Raw genomic sequence first — 15,290 nt, 5'->3', positions numbered from 1 at the left:
AATATATTTGAAGTTCACATTCTGTCTGTTAGGCAAAAGAACCATGTGGAAGAGCTATAAAAATAACCACAGTAAATCAGAATGCAAAGGACGCTTATCGAACGCCACCCTGAAACAGCAGCCACGGTGAGTGTGTCTGCACACCTCCCAACAATTTGATTCCAGAAAATAAATGGATATTAATTTCCATCCAAAAGACCATTTCAATTCATTATCTAGAGAGGTAAATATTCACAAAGGTGACACCCAAGTCAATATTGACCTTGAGGAGTAATAAATCTTGACAGTCACCAGAACAAGTGGTTTACATAGAGGATATGCACATGTACAATTCTACAGGGTATATTAACCATGAAAGCAAACTAATACTAAATCATTTAGAATTGTGAATGTATGCATATATGTGTGTATATACTATTTGAAATTATTAAATTATTTTAAATAATGTATTAAATATGCTATATTACTAATAAATTATTAAATTATGTATTATATTAAATTATGTATTATATTAAATTCCACTACAAATACACAGCAGGGGCATTTGGAGTTCGTGGGGGTTCTAGGGGAAGAGTGTAGATATATACACAAAGGTTTTCTGATGGACAGTACTCTAAGTAAACACTCAAGGCTTTGATTAAAATGAATAGCCTAACCAGAATCAGAAACCAAGACTGAATCCAGGTAGGCAATAATTTTATTTTGTAAGTATAATTTCATCACTTCTACTCATGTGAGTTAACATTAGGGGGCACTGGGAGGGCCTCACTGTTAGAGACCAAAAGTCCATGTTTTTGGCCGAGCTTGGAGACAGAGGCAGGAGGCCATGGAGGGGCTCTGCACTGAGGCCAGGACTCGGGTTCACTCCTGTGCTGTGCCACGTCTGGGCTTGCTGCCTGTGCTTGGGCTTCACCGAAGCTGTCTGTGCGACAGTTTACTTTATCAAGCAGTCACTTTGCCATTTACTGTGCTCTACACGGGCAATTTAATCACAGCTAACATGAGATCCCTTCTTTTGAGGAGGTCCCAAGGGAATGTCTGGGATGCAGGCAGATAATTCAAGGTCCTTCAGAAGAGAATTTATTAAAAATAAAAACAGTTATTGGCTACAAACTAAGGAGATCAAGTTGAGGAGACAATTTTTTGACAAGCTATTATCTTTTCACATCAGTAAATGCCAATAAGATCATGATCCTCTAACCTGACACTCATATACAACAGTAGCAAGATCAGATTTACAATGGGCTAAACATAGGTACCTGTTTATTTAGTGTGATTTAGGTCAATGGTAAGATTTAAAATATTTAATTACCTGGACATCAGGTCATTGGCCAATACAAGCAGACACAGTGGTGTGCACCGAGTGTGTCCTTGCCACCACACCAGTGAGGCATTGGCCGAGACTGACAAAGGATGCCATCTCCAATTTCCCTCAAAACCTTCTTATGCCTAATCACTTTTGCATAAAATTATAAATTTAGAGATTCCTGCGATGAAGAATGAGGCAGAGGTCTTCAAACGTGCCTCCATGAAGAAGCAGAGAGAAGAACAGGCTTAGCGCTGGGATTCTGGTTCCCTTTCTCTTTTCTCCAAAACAACTCTCTTTGTAACTTATTTTACACATTAAAATTCTATCTATGATTTCATTTAGGAAACCAAAAGTGTCTGCTTTCAAAATATTTAAGTTTAAATATTTAAGGCCTTATTCCTAAAAACTGCAGTCCCCATTTCCTGAGCCACAGAGCTCTGCATGCCACTCCCGGTCAGGGAAAAATTGTCTTCCGTGAAACGTAGGAACCAGGTCCGCACAGCAGGTGAGCGGTGGGTGAGGCCACTGCCACTCCCCATCCCTCACGTCACTGCCTGAGTTCCATCTCTGACACCCCCACCCTCCTCTCCTCTCTCGCCTCCATCATGGAAAAATTGTCTTCCACGAAACCAGTCCCTGGTGCCTGCTGCCAAAAAGGTCGGGCACCGCTGCCTTAAAATATTAATTCTCTTTGAGATCTAGAACACTACACTTATTAATTGCCTTGCTGTGAAAAACTTCAGAATACTGCATGTCTTTTCTTCATAGCAGCCACTGATAGAGGAAAAGAGGCAAGATGGTAGGGCACTGGACATGGGGCGAGTTAACTTAGCCTCTCTAACCTCTCTAAACCTAAACAGGAAAGTTCACTGAGTCAAGACAATTGTTGAAATAGAAGACACAGCAGACACAAAGACAGACCTCACAACTAAGGCAAGCAATAGCCTAGGTGGTAGGAACAAACTCACGAGATTTTGAGAATAAAGCAAAGAATTTATAGACCTGGATTTCCATACAACTGATGATAAAAGCAAGTTGGTACAAGCACTAGTCCTCTACCAAGTAGAAACCCTGAGGCTGGTAGGGAAGGCAAGGGCCCCTCATTGCACCTAGTCATTGGTGAAGAATACGCTTGTCAAATCTGCCCCTCCCTCTATCCCAGTTGGGTGAGAAAATGTTACAGGACAGATTCTGGGTAAATTTTGCATCCTGAAGTCAGAGAACATATCTAAATGCTATCTAATTGTTGCCCTGTTTGAAACTGCGAGGTAAGTACCAGGGATATGTTTTTTACAATTAGCACCAAATTCTATTATGTATGTACTTATTTATTTGGCAAATAGAAATTGTATACATTTTTGACAGTACAATGTAATGTTTTTATATATGCAAGCATTGTAAAATGATTGAAAACTAGGTGGAATATCCATCACCTCACATACTTACCACTTTTTTTAGGGAAAACATTTAAAACATACTCTCTTCTCAATTTTCAAGTATACAACACATTACTGTTAAGTATAGTCACTTTGCTGTATACTAGATCTCCGGAATGTATTCCTCCTGTTTGACTGAAACTCTGTACGCTCCGACCAACTTCTCCATATTCTCTCCGTGCACCTCCCTCCCCTGGCAGCAACCATTCTACTTTCTGATTCTATAAGTTTGACTTTTTTAGATTCTACATACAAGTGAGATTGTGCAGTTTTTTCTTTCTATGCCTAGCTTATTTCACTCAGGATAATATTCTCTAGATTCATCTATGTTGTTGCAAATGACAGCATTTCCTTCTTTTTCAAGGCTGAATAGTATCCTACTGTGTTTATATACTACATATTCTTTATCCATTTATCTGTGTTGATAAACACTTAGGTTGTTTTCATGCACTGGTGATTGTGAATAATGCTCCAATGAATATAGGAGTGCAGAATTAGAAAATTTAACACCCATCTAACAAATTCTAGGGATGCAGGGCTCCTAAGAGTATGATGTAGTGATGAAGATATTGCACTTAGTGAGGAGGGTCTCTAGTGAGCACAAAACAGGAACAGACCCCACTCATAGTGGGCACGGATCATGGAATCCACAAGGCCACTAATGATAGACATAGTGCCTGGCCACGAAAAGCTGATGGAAGCCTTTAATGAGTAATGCAACCAACTTTTATAAATGGTCATCCTTACAAGAACAGGTTGCCATAGCGACTGCTAGACATGGAGAAGGGACCATCTTTAATGTTAGAATAAGGTGGCCTGCACATTGGGGCAGAATCTGTGAGTTTAGACACATAAGGCTTTTCTTACCCTGGATCAGGCAGAAGAACTGTTTCTGCAAGGATAACTATCTCCTTAGGTTTAAGAATAGTTCAGTCTTTGTGTTAAGTTTGAAGGAACCATAGATAAAGTTTTAAAAAGTATAAGATTCAGAGTCAAGGAAAAACGGATTAAAAATCCCAGTGTGACCACCCACTAGTTGTTTTATGTTGGGTACATTACCATACCATCCAAGCCAATACGTCCGTGCTCTAGAATGGGGAGAAGAACAACTCTTCCATAGAACTGCGGTAATGAATAGAATGAAATCTCATCAAATACCAATCTTAGCACAGGATGTAGGTTTGAAATCCTGCCAAGGAAGAAATACATTACTTAACTTTATCTCTAATCTCCAATGTTTCAACATTCCAATCTGCTGTTTTCATTTCTTTTGATTGTGTCAAAATGTTCCTGATTGTTGTAGAATGAGAGGCATTAATCTTTTAATATCCTGGTAGTTTCAGCCTGTCTCCAATCAGAAAGCATCTGCCCTCGTTGACCCCAATCCTGTAACCTGACAGAGCTCAATCACTCAAAGGTAAAACTCGTGGATATGGCAGCACACTCCCAGGTGACCACAGTGGGGGGCAGCACAGACCTGGGGTGGGCTGGGGACTCAGCTTACTCCCAGCCACTCCAGAAAGCTCCGTTTCTCTGCGTGAAGCAGGCATGTGGATGTCCCTCCCTCTTGTGAATTGATAAGTCCACTTACTTTCCATTATTGATTAATCATAATCTGAAGCTCACAGATCAGTAATAGTTGATGATGGGAAATGAAGCGACCTGCTGTTCTGAGATGAGGGGAGAGACAGTGAAGTTGAATCCTGGAAAGTATAAATAGGGAGAAAGAGCCAAAATACTTAAGCCTGTGCCCCTATGTGTATGCAGCCCTCTGCCATGGGTTAAATTAATAAACTTGGCTCATCAACTTTAATTGGTGATTTTGGGGAAATATTTTTTATCATAATATAAACATGGATATACTATGAAGCTGAGTGCAAATGTGCCTGAGTGTTTAAGATAAAATTCAGGAAATTACATGCTTCAGTGGCCATTTGAAGCTGAGCTCTCAGAATCCCCTGGGTTCCCATGCACTCTTATTTTCTGGTGAGCAGCACTTTAGTGGAAAAGTTTGTAAAGCATTAGCTTGGGCCATAAAATGTAAAAACAAGTCATTTAGTAAAAGTTAATTGAAACCGGCAGAGTGAGAAAAGTGGAATAGAAAGGAGAGACAGAAAGGGGGAAAGAACGAGAGAAAGAGTAGAGGAACATGGGGAAGAGGGAAGCTGAGAGAGAAAAAAGGAAAGAGCATCAGAAGGAAGGCAAATTGGAGCAAAGGAAAAGAATGTTGAAGATAAGGAAGCAGAACAAAAAATTTAGGGAAGAGAAAAAGATGCTTAATACATTGGGCAAGACTAAACTGGTGATGGGGGCCTCAGTGCCATGATTGGAAGCAGCACCGTCACCTTTGTTGTTTTCTCCGGAGCTGTGGGGATGACAATCCTACCTCTTCTTCCCATCGACTGTTCTGTCATGGACGAAAGGCTCCACGACTGTACAGGGAAATGGGGGGACACTAGGAATTTCATAAATATTGGTGAAATGAATGAATGAATGAGGCATGTGGAGGTGGAATAAGTCTTTGTAGCCCATCAATTATGGTACCAGCATCTGATCTGTAACCCTAAATTAACAAGTAAAGAACATTTCTGTTGTTTATTCACCAAAAAACAGGCTTCAGCAGTACACAGAAGGGCAATACGGCTGTCCAGAGTTTTCCAATTCTGCCTCCATTTGCCCGAATCTCCTGGGAATGGTGGCCTCCAGGAACTGAGAACACGTCCTATGTCCCCTGCCCAGGCTCACTGACTTATAAAGGTCTGTTTGAGGTCCTTTTCCCAACATGCTGACATCTTCTCCATGGGCCTGTTCAGTTTTCTGGAGAGTTCATGCTCCCTACAGAGGATGAGGCTCTTTCCCCCACTCTTCTAGTTTCTCAGCAAGACAATTCACTGGCAAGGCCCGGAAGTAGTGATCACACCATAATCTAGCTCAGGAACCCACTGAGGAATCTGGAACCATCATATTTCTCTGTCAGGGGAAGTGGATTCTGCCCACAGGTGCTTTGGCACAGGAGTGAAAAGGAGAATGAGTTTCTCTTGTCCTGGCAATCACTCAGCTCTCTGATAACCCAGATGAAGGGGAAGTGGGCCATTCTGTCTTCGTTTGAAAATGGAAATGTAGCTGTCCTTGCCCTACTTTCTATTATAAGTGATTATGAGAAAATCCATGTTGAGATTCATTAATAATTATAACAGCAGGTATAATTATTGGATGCCCATACCTTGTGTGTTTTATGCAGAGTCACTCATGTTATACTTGCATTGACTCTGTAAGGTGCATGTGAGTTTCCATAGGAAACATTTGCTGAGTGAGAATTAAATCAATTTAGACCTGTGTGACGTGCACCCTCTGTGCTGTCCTTTTCCCCCTCCCAGGGGCCCATCTGCTGCACTTTCAGCCTTGTAACATGTGAGAGGGGGGGTCAGCCTGAGCAAAGCAGGGATTTGGCAATACTTGCCTTGGACATCTAGGACATTCTTATTCTTTGCCTTTTCCCAACTCAAAACGTTCTCTTTCCCTCTTCCAGACACCCAGCACTATACCTTTTACACGTTTTCTGCTGGAAAGGGTCTGTTTCTCTCAGTCAAGTACAGTTCAGTATAGATTTGCATCCCTATGCTTTCTCTCATTGGGGCTCTGTGTCTTAAAGCTTATGTCTATGAATTAGAAGATTCACTTACTCATATTTACAGATTTAGGGGATTAATGGAGTTGGCAGAAGAGTGGGTTGGGGACAGATGGGTGGAGGCATTGGAATAAAGTGGGCTTTTCCGAGGGCCTTGTGGGTGGCAGATCCAGGTTAGGTCTGCTCTAGTAATAGGCCTTGTTGGGAAGTTTCACATTTGGCAACTGCACACACGTAGTTTTTCAAGGCAGCACTGGAGAGGAACAGAAGGAGGGAAAGAGAGGTAAGACTGAACATACATATCCAGCAAATAGTGGCCTGTGCTAACACTTACAAAACATCAGTCTGTTAGGCAAATTTCTTTAGACTGCTATTTGCTTTGGGTTGTCTTCAGAAGGATATTTCTGCTTCCAAAGGTGGATAGTTAAAAATAATATAAGCCACAAGCAGTGTTTTGGCATCTCCCTTCACTTTCTTTCTATCTTCAACATTACTGTTGTCATCCTTTAAAACTCAATCAATTCAGCTGATCCAGGGAACAGATGGCATTAATCAACCCCCAAGAATATGCACAAAAGCAATGAGACATGTAGAGACATGGAATTTATGCCAGCAAATCAATTATCAATGATAGCAAATCAACGAGGCACACCCAGCTTCTCCTTATTTCTCTTTCCACTGCGCATCCACTGGTAGTAGTAATGATCCCTGCTTTACCCCCCTGTCAGAGGGGGAATGAGAACTGGGATGTTGAGGTTTAATTACACATTTCTTAATGACTAGTTCTCACTCTGCTGACAAAAACCAGCATAATTTACAGACTAGAAGATGCATCAGGATGATGGATACAGACAGCATGTGCTATACGATGTCATGCAAATATGAAATATACTATACTGAGAATATGGTCGTTTGGTTATTCCCAGAGAAGAACTTCATTTCAGAGAACTGAGTACCTATTCTACCATCTATCGCTCTCATTTGTCAAAAACAATGGAAGCAGCTATAGAATACATTTTAACCGCAAATCTGCACCTTCTGTGAGTTTACTACATCATACATCCCTATGTCTTAAATTTACTTGGCTGTTATTTTCTTTCTGATGTTGTATAACCTTTGCAGATTCTGCAACATCTTTCTTTAGGTCCTTACTTATTACCACCTCAGTTATTGTAATCATCTCTTAACTGGTTTTCTTACCATCAATCTTTGCCTATTTCAGTCTATCCCTGACAGAGTGATTTTTTTAAAGCAGAAATATGATAATGATAATTAGATTTATAAAAACTTTCAATGAATCTCTGTAGCTTTAAAAATAAAAATAAAAGACTTCAACGCTTACCTACTTCTCTAATTTCTTCTTCTGTCCCTATACCAGGTAATAACTGCCCCCTATTTCTGTAGCTAGGAAAGTCTGACTTTGTTTAAGCCTTAGCTGAAGTTTCGTTTTCCTCAAAGATTATACCTTAATGCCCCAGCTAATTTGAGATGTTCATTTTCTGCCTTAAATTGCATACCGTGCTCACCTTCATTATAGCATTTATCACTCTGACATGATTAAAGGTTTATTTCCTTGTGGCTTTCCAGTATTCAAAGTTCCTTGAGGTCACGGAATATATCTTCTTATTTATTGTTATTTCTTCAGCTTTATAGAAACGCTTGAGTTTGGAAATGAGAACTTGTAGTTGGGACTTATTTCTTCAGTAAGTTTCCAAATGAGTAACACACAAACTATTAATACTTAGATCTTCTCCTGACCATAGTCTAAAAGGATGGCATGTTGTCAGGGTAATGTTTTAGGTTTGCAATAACAACAACAACAACAAAAAAAAGATCTTTCCAGTAATTTAGTACTAAATCTAACCTTTTCCTTTTTATACTGAACCCTTGGCTATGAAAAATAATTTTATATCAATGTAATTATGTATTTTTAGATTATATAGGAAATACTCATTAAAATTGCATAAAGTAAGTTAATAAAATTAGCTCCAACTTGATACTGAGGTCAGATAGATGAAGAGGCCTTCTCTTCAAAAACAAGTGGTCACATGACACATAAATAGGAACATCTCAGCAAAGCGATCATGGAAATGTGCAAGGTTGTACGGGTACAGCAGCCCATTCTTCAGCTGCCAGTCAAGTATGAATTTATGCTCTTTCATTTAAACACCTAACAACTTCTTGGCACTTTCAAAACAGTAATTAATATTACTTATTCATTTAAAAAATAAACATAGAACATAATTTAAAAATAAGACTCTAACAGAGCAATAGGAGAATTTTAGTTTAGAAATAAAAACTTCTTAGTAGGAAACCATTCATTTATTCTCTCACCCATTCATTGGCCAATGTTTTAGGCCTTGAATACAGACATTCAAATAAAAGATAATTATCAGAGAACTTTGCATCCTATTTGGGGAGAGAAGAATTTTAAGAAGGGCTTACTATAGAAATGTAATTGATAGGAGTACTTGATACAGCCTTGGGAAAATGTTTGAGCCTGTCTCTCTCTCTCTCTCTCTCTCTCTCTCTCTGTGTATAGTTGGGAGAAAATAAGGGAAGATAAAAAATAGGAAAAGCAATTCTAGACCAAGCAGACAGCCTATGCAAATAAACGCAAAGGAGACGTGAGACGACAGAGCTTGTTTGTGCAATGTGAAGGAGTTTCATAAAGTTGTGTGGGAGGAGTGGTGGAGATGAGGTTTAGGGTATTTGTCAGAGCCAGATCAGGCCCAGTGCTGTGCTGGGACAAAGAACCCATAGCTGCTATTTAATTAATATTCCTTGGTCTTACATCCATAAACTTACCAGTCGTGATGTCAACAGAGGTGCCTTTCATGGTATTGTTATGAGTTTGTGTATGTGGGAGAGGGATTCATAAGTCTTCATCAAGGCTGTATCCTTCCCTTTTCAAGTTTTTAAATCAAAATTCATAAAAGTAAAGCATCAGGTGCTTATCCAGGTATGAGGCCTCTTATCTTTGGTTATCGTGATGTTTAGCATCTTGCATCGAATCTAGATACCAAATGTTTTTAAGGTATAAATCAGGAGTTGTCTCTGGTGGGAACTGCTACACCCATGCCTTTTGCTATGGCTAGAGCTACGGAATTAACCCATATCAAATTTCCACAGATGCTTATACACAGTGTCTAAATTAATGCATTGGAATAAATTTCTTATCTTGCAAAGAGTGTGTTCTTTGAAGATAGATAGATGTAGGTTCAGATTCAGATTTTTTCACTGCTTAGCTTTGTGATCTTGGGAAACTCATTTACTTCTATTAATCTTGAATTTACTCCTCTGTAAACTGGATCTGTAAGTCTACCTGGTTGTGCTGCCTTGCTAAATTATGTGAACATGGTATAGGAAGTGAGAGACATAAAGTGCATAGAGGCTGGTAGGAATTAAAACCTTCCTTTGTTGTTATTCTAATTATAATTGCTTTAAAATTTTAGAGTACAATCTTCCCGGAAATTTCCAAATGGAATGACCAATAGACAACATCAGTAGTTAAAGACAAAAATACATTACAAATCAATAAGACTTTAATAATAATAATTTGATCCATTTCCTTCATTTAATACACCAAGATCATCAGGATAAGTAAGTAACCTTTACAAGGTCACCAGCCAGAAAGTAGCAGTTTTGACAAATGAAGACAGTGTCCCTTATGAATTAAAAATGTCATTATTGGCTGCAAATGAGTACATTGCAACTTCTCAATAAAGTCCTATTGAGTGAATTGTTATTGTTCTCTGGCCTTTTAGGTCGCTCGACCCTTTTCCCATCTTCCTATTTCATGACAATAATTACCATTGTATATACAGGCCATATTTCAGTGGACAGACCATATCTCAAAGACTTTGAATCACCACCTAAAGGTTTTAGGAACATTTTAAATGGTATCACCTTACTTTATTTTTGTAACAAACAGACACTAAAAAGTGAAGCAATTCAGTAAAGGGAAACTGGGACCCAATAAAGAAAGCAAATGATATTGTGCAGAGGAGCAGAGAAAAACAAAAATTGCAGTGTAGAAGACAGTAATTCATTAGAACAAGAATAAAGGGGGGAGAAAGTGAAGTTAGTCACATGGAAACTAATGTTCTCATAATTTTTGACTCTTGTGTGGAAATTACTAAGTTCATGTCTAGTTTACATTTGCCAACTGTGGAAATACCAGTCTAGTTTGGAGATGGGAGGCAACATGAAGAGAAAGGGAAGAGAGGTCCTATATACTGTCAAAGATGAGCCAATTCAACAAAGGATCATTAGGACTCTTCCAAATGAACATTATAGTGTTCTGTTTCCTTTACTTCTGCTGACTGTAAATGCCACAGAAAGTTTCCCACTGAAAAACATCAGCCTGTTCTTTGTTTATTTATAATATCACCTATTGATTGGGTTTGTACATATGCTTCAGATAACTCAAGGTATTATGCGTCTCTTTATGTGAAGAGCCTATGAATATGATTGACATCTTCATATATCTCAGATGAAATTCTGCATGTGATGAAAGGACGAGAATACAGAGTTTTTGATTCCTCTCTAAAAGCTATATCTGTGTGAACCTAATATGTAGCAACAAACTTAGATAAGGTGCTTGGAGATCATTCAAAGTGATTTATTGGTCAAAATTAAGGCTCTTTAAAATCATGTAACATACGTTTATTTTTAACAATAAAGTGAATAGTGACCTCATATATGTCTCACAAATTCTTATGATCTTCTGAATGTAAGTTCTGCCATTGTAATAGTCTTTCAATATGCCCAATATTTTAAGAATCTCCTCAGTAAGATATTTAGCCGTTCTGTTTTGGACTAGATACATACCTCAATTACTGTTTTATACTAAAGCCTGTGAGCCCTGGAAGGTTGAATAACCTGACAGCTATTTGAAAGCTGTGGCCAAACTAAGACTAGAACTCCTTAGCTCTTATAACTCCTGGTTTCACTTTAACCAACTATCAAGTCACATCGCTTCTCCTTGTGTCAAATGAGTTGATATTATATGTAAAATGATTTTTCATTTAACACTGCCCTATTATATCTGCATTTGAAATTAACTAATGCCCCCAGGGTAAACCCAAAGGAAGAGCTGTAGCTATTTAATACCCTAAAAATCTGGAATGGGTGAATTTCTGGAGTTTTTATTACAGGTAGTTAATTTTGTTCTCTGCACAGATTCATGATATCTGTACTGTAGCTGGCCCTTCTAACCTGTCTTTATTTTAATTTTGTTTAACTAGGAACTTACAAAGTCTATAGTTGGGTAAGCATTCATTTTTCCCTTGGAGATAAAAGCCCAAGTTTTGGTCAGATTATGAAAAAATTAAATGTACGCACACATACACAAATCCATCACAACAACAAATTATTATAAGAAGAATAAAAACAATTGAAAGTTATTTATGCCTGAACAAAGTCCACAGATTTAACTACATACCATGGGACATCTTGGGTCAATAATCCATTTTCAAGGCTACCATTGTAAATGACATGAGATATTATTTCAAAATATAGAAAAAATAATCTTGAAAAATTTTTCCAAATAACTTAAAAAATTACTGTTTGAAAGGAAATTGCTATTACTCGATGTACGCATATAAATGCATATTATAGATAAATAGTAAACCCAAGCCTTATATTTAATGAATAAAGAGTGTGGTCAGTAGAAGCCTGGAGGAATTGTGGAATGTTAATGCTTTCTTAGAGGTTCTGCATCATAGGTTTTGAAGACCACCAATAGGTACTGTGTTCAGATGTAATTTTCTGTTGCTATCCTTTTATTCACTGAATTAATACATTTTCCACAGCATAATAAACATTTATGATTATTCTTTAAGAACATTGACCCCTAATATTTAGCAAGCAGCATGTATTAAATTGAAATGTTGATTGGAAAGGGGAAATTAAACTGCCACTTATGAAATACTAAAGCTCCTTATCACAAAGTTTCATTTGAAATGTTCAGAGTTAGCTTTATTATTGCACCAGTAATGATAAGCATGAGTCTTAAATCCATGTCATTTATGTTTTATGAGGATTATTAAAATATGTTAACCATAATTCAATTAATTCACAGAAAATGCCATGTTAATTTTTTTTCCTGTCTTAGGTAAACATGCTACATGAGGAAGCCCAAACCATTCTATTTCCATTTAACTTTTATTCGTCACCCGCACCTTTGTGGCTCCTTTAAAGTACTCATTCTCCTCAGCTAGGTAAATGTGCTACAGGGAAAACACAGCTAGTTTGCTGCAACACCTTTGCATCATTAGGACTATACTGACCTCTAGTGTTCTAGAAAGTAGAGAAACCAGCTCAGCACCGTGTCTAACTTCCTCCTAACCGCTTAGATCTCTTTCTACAGCACCATGGGAACAATTTCACAGAAGGAGCAGGAGGAGAAGGAGAAGAAGAAAAAGAAAAAAATTCATATATAAGATTCTTACCTTCCCCTATATATAACTTGAAATAATTTCTAATCTTAGGCCTCTTGGATCCTCCCTTAGAGAGGCTGACCTCTTCAGCCATCCTTTAGAATGCAAACTTTAATAAAATCTTTATAAGGCATAACCAGTCAGTATAAATACTGGATCTCCAAAACTTCTGATAACAGATAAAAACACTGGCTCTGTTTTGGATTGTTTTAAGTACATAACATTTGTTTAATTGTCATCCCTTGAGGTATAACTCTGGGAAGAGATATTCAAGATCCTCTTGGACCTAAGTTAGTGGGGAATAAGGTAGAAACACTCCTAAGTTGTAAGTAGTCTCTCCATCTTTCTCTAACAGCGATAGTGCAGATTACAAAAAATGAAATAAAACTGTTTGCAATATGGGTAACATTTCTGAGGTTCATGACAGGGACAGGGGACAGGGGAGCAAGCCTAGAAACTTGAGGGACCTTGATAAAGCATCTTTGGAAACAACACAGATGGCTTAATTGCATTCTTTCTCATTTAGGAGTTCCCAGAGCTGGAAAAACTTCCCTTCCTCTGCCTAGAGAGGCATCTGAGCCGTTGAGCTTGAACCTCTGATGGCTCCAGAGATTTATTCAAGTTTGACAAACTGGATTCTTTAAATACAAAGTGCAGGTGGTGGATCACCGGGTGTCCAGCTTTCCTGCCTATTAAATTAAATGCCCTGCACTTGCGGAGGTTAGAGCCTGGACGACAGAGCGTACACTTAGTGCATACTCATTATGTGTTCTGTTCGTTGGCACAAAGATTTTGGGGGTGGAGTATGCACTGAAGCTCTTCCTCTTGTAAAAGGGGCAGCCATTGATCTTGTGGTTGACTACATTGGGCTATGACTCTTAGGCCAAAATTCCGAATCCTGTTAAACCGGTGCCCATTGGTTGCAAGATACCCCAACTGGAGCCTTCTGCCTAGGGCAGAGCGCAAAGCCACGTACTGTGGGGCGCTAGGCATACTGCAAATCCGAGGCACCGCATTTGGAGATGAGCTGCTGTCACCAGCACGGTGGCTGGGAGCAGCTCTGTCCCTGGAAGCTCAGCTCCCAGAACATATTATCTGAACCCCGGGCCCTTCTCGGGAAAAGCCCTGGCTGAGATCAGGCAGGCATAGATCGTGGAGCTAGCAGACAGGTTAAGAGAAGAGAACCTTTCCTTCTCCCGGAACTTTGCGATTCCGAGATAAAGGCAGGAAATCCAGCAGGGCTGGATCATCTGAGCTCTGCTAACTTTTGAGATGGTAGGAGTGATGGAACCACACTGATCAGCATTTTTTTTTTTTTTCCATTTTCCTCTACCCAGAGAAGATACAATTGAGAACGCTTGGACAGTTGCCTTTCTGAATGCTACCATTCCCCACCTCACCTACCCGCCCCCAGCTCCTGGTACTCACAATTCGTCGCTGTTAATCCTAAATGCCACAAGCCAGAGAACAGCAAAGTCAAAACGCTGGTCAGCCGTGGTACAGAATCCATTTCCCCAGAGTGAGCGGTCCCTCCCAGTCGAATCCCAAATTCGCAGGCGCCGGCAGCCGCTTCTTCTCTCTTTCTCTCCTGTGCACCGCCTGACCCCCTCCCACCCCCCTTCGGAGAGGCACTCGCTCTGTCACTCCATCCCGCGCCCAGGCGCTCCACAGAAACCGTGGCGGGGGCTTCTCCGGAGCTGCGGCTCAGGCTACAGTCCCCGCGACAGCCGCTCGCTGAACGCGCCTTCCTCGCCCGCCTCTTCTTCCTCTTCCTCCCTCCTTGGAGGTGCAAATCCAAACCCGATTACAAGGACGGGCGCCGAGCTCGGTGGACAGCCGAACCCAGCTCGTCAGGCGCGAGAGCTGGAATCAGCACCAGGGTGGCGGACAGCTCCTTATAGGCGAGCCGGCCGCGCGGCGCCGCCCCCGGCCAGGCCCGCCCCCCGCTCCCCTATAAGAGCGGCCTGGGCGGGTCTTTGCCTCGCTCCGGCGCCTTTCCTCGGCGGCAGCCTAGCCTCTGCGGTGCGCTCCGGCTACCTGGCAGGGAAACGGAAAGGGAGAGCAAACCTCTCTCTCTCTCTCTCTCTCTCTCTCTCTCAATCCGTCTCCTCCCTTCCCCCCATATGGAGTAGAGGTATTAAAATTTAAACCAGATTTTCGAAGAACGCTGCTGAAAGGATGCTAAAAGGAGTTGCAAGACAGAATGCATTAGGAAGAGGGAATCTCCCATGGAAAGCTTTATAATGAGCTAGTGAGATGCATCCCCCCTCCTCTGGAGGGGAGGGAGAAATAGGGCTTGAATTACGCTGTTTAATTTCCCCTGCGTTCGTTCCCTAATAGGGAAGGCTGATGGGTCTTGATATTATTGGGATGTCTGCTTTAGCGATTTAACATACGTGTGCGCTCCCCTGCTTCCAGACTCCCGCGCCCCACTTCCATCGCTCGTCCTCGCACTGGCCTTTACATCCGTTTCT

General features: G+C 40.3%; 1 protein-coding gene across 2 annotated transcripts in view; it reads right to left on the bottom strand.

Moving 5' to 3' along the window:
* The window catches only part of CNTNAP5 (contactin associated protein family member 5), a 770,280-nt gene extending 755,954 nt beyond the window's left edge, over positions 1 to 14,326 (bottom strand). For both annotated transcript variants that reach the window (XM_069473762.1, XM_069473772.1), the window contains exon 1: positions 14,245 to 14,326. In XM_069473762.1, coding sequence (XP_069329863.1) covers positions 14,245 to 14,326 — 82 coding nt within the window. The remainder of the gene's footprint in view (positions 1 to 14,244) is intronic.
* Between the last annotated feature and the right edge of the window lie 964 nt (positions 14,327 to 15,290).

The sequence above is a fragment of the Eulemur rufifrons genome, chromosome 1 (genome assembly GCF_041146395.1).
Source record: "Eulemur rufifrons isolate Redbay chromosome 1, OSU_ERuf_1, whole genome shotgun sequence".
Lineage (NCBI taxonomy): Eukaryota > Metazoa > Chordata > Mammalia > Primates > Lemuridae > Eulemur > Eulemur rufifrons.
Note: the sequence above shows the minus strand (reverse complement) of the source record. Positions and strands in the feature narration are given on the sequence as shown.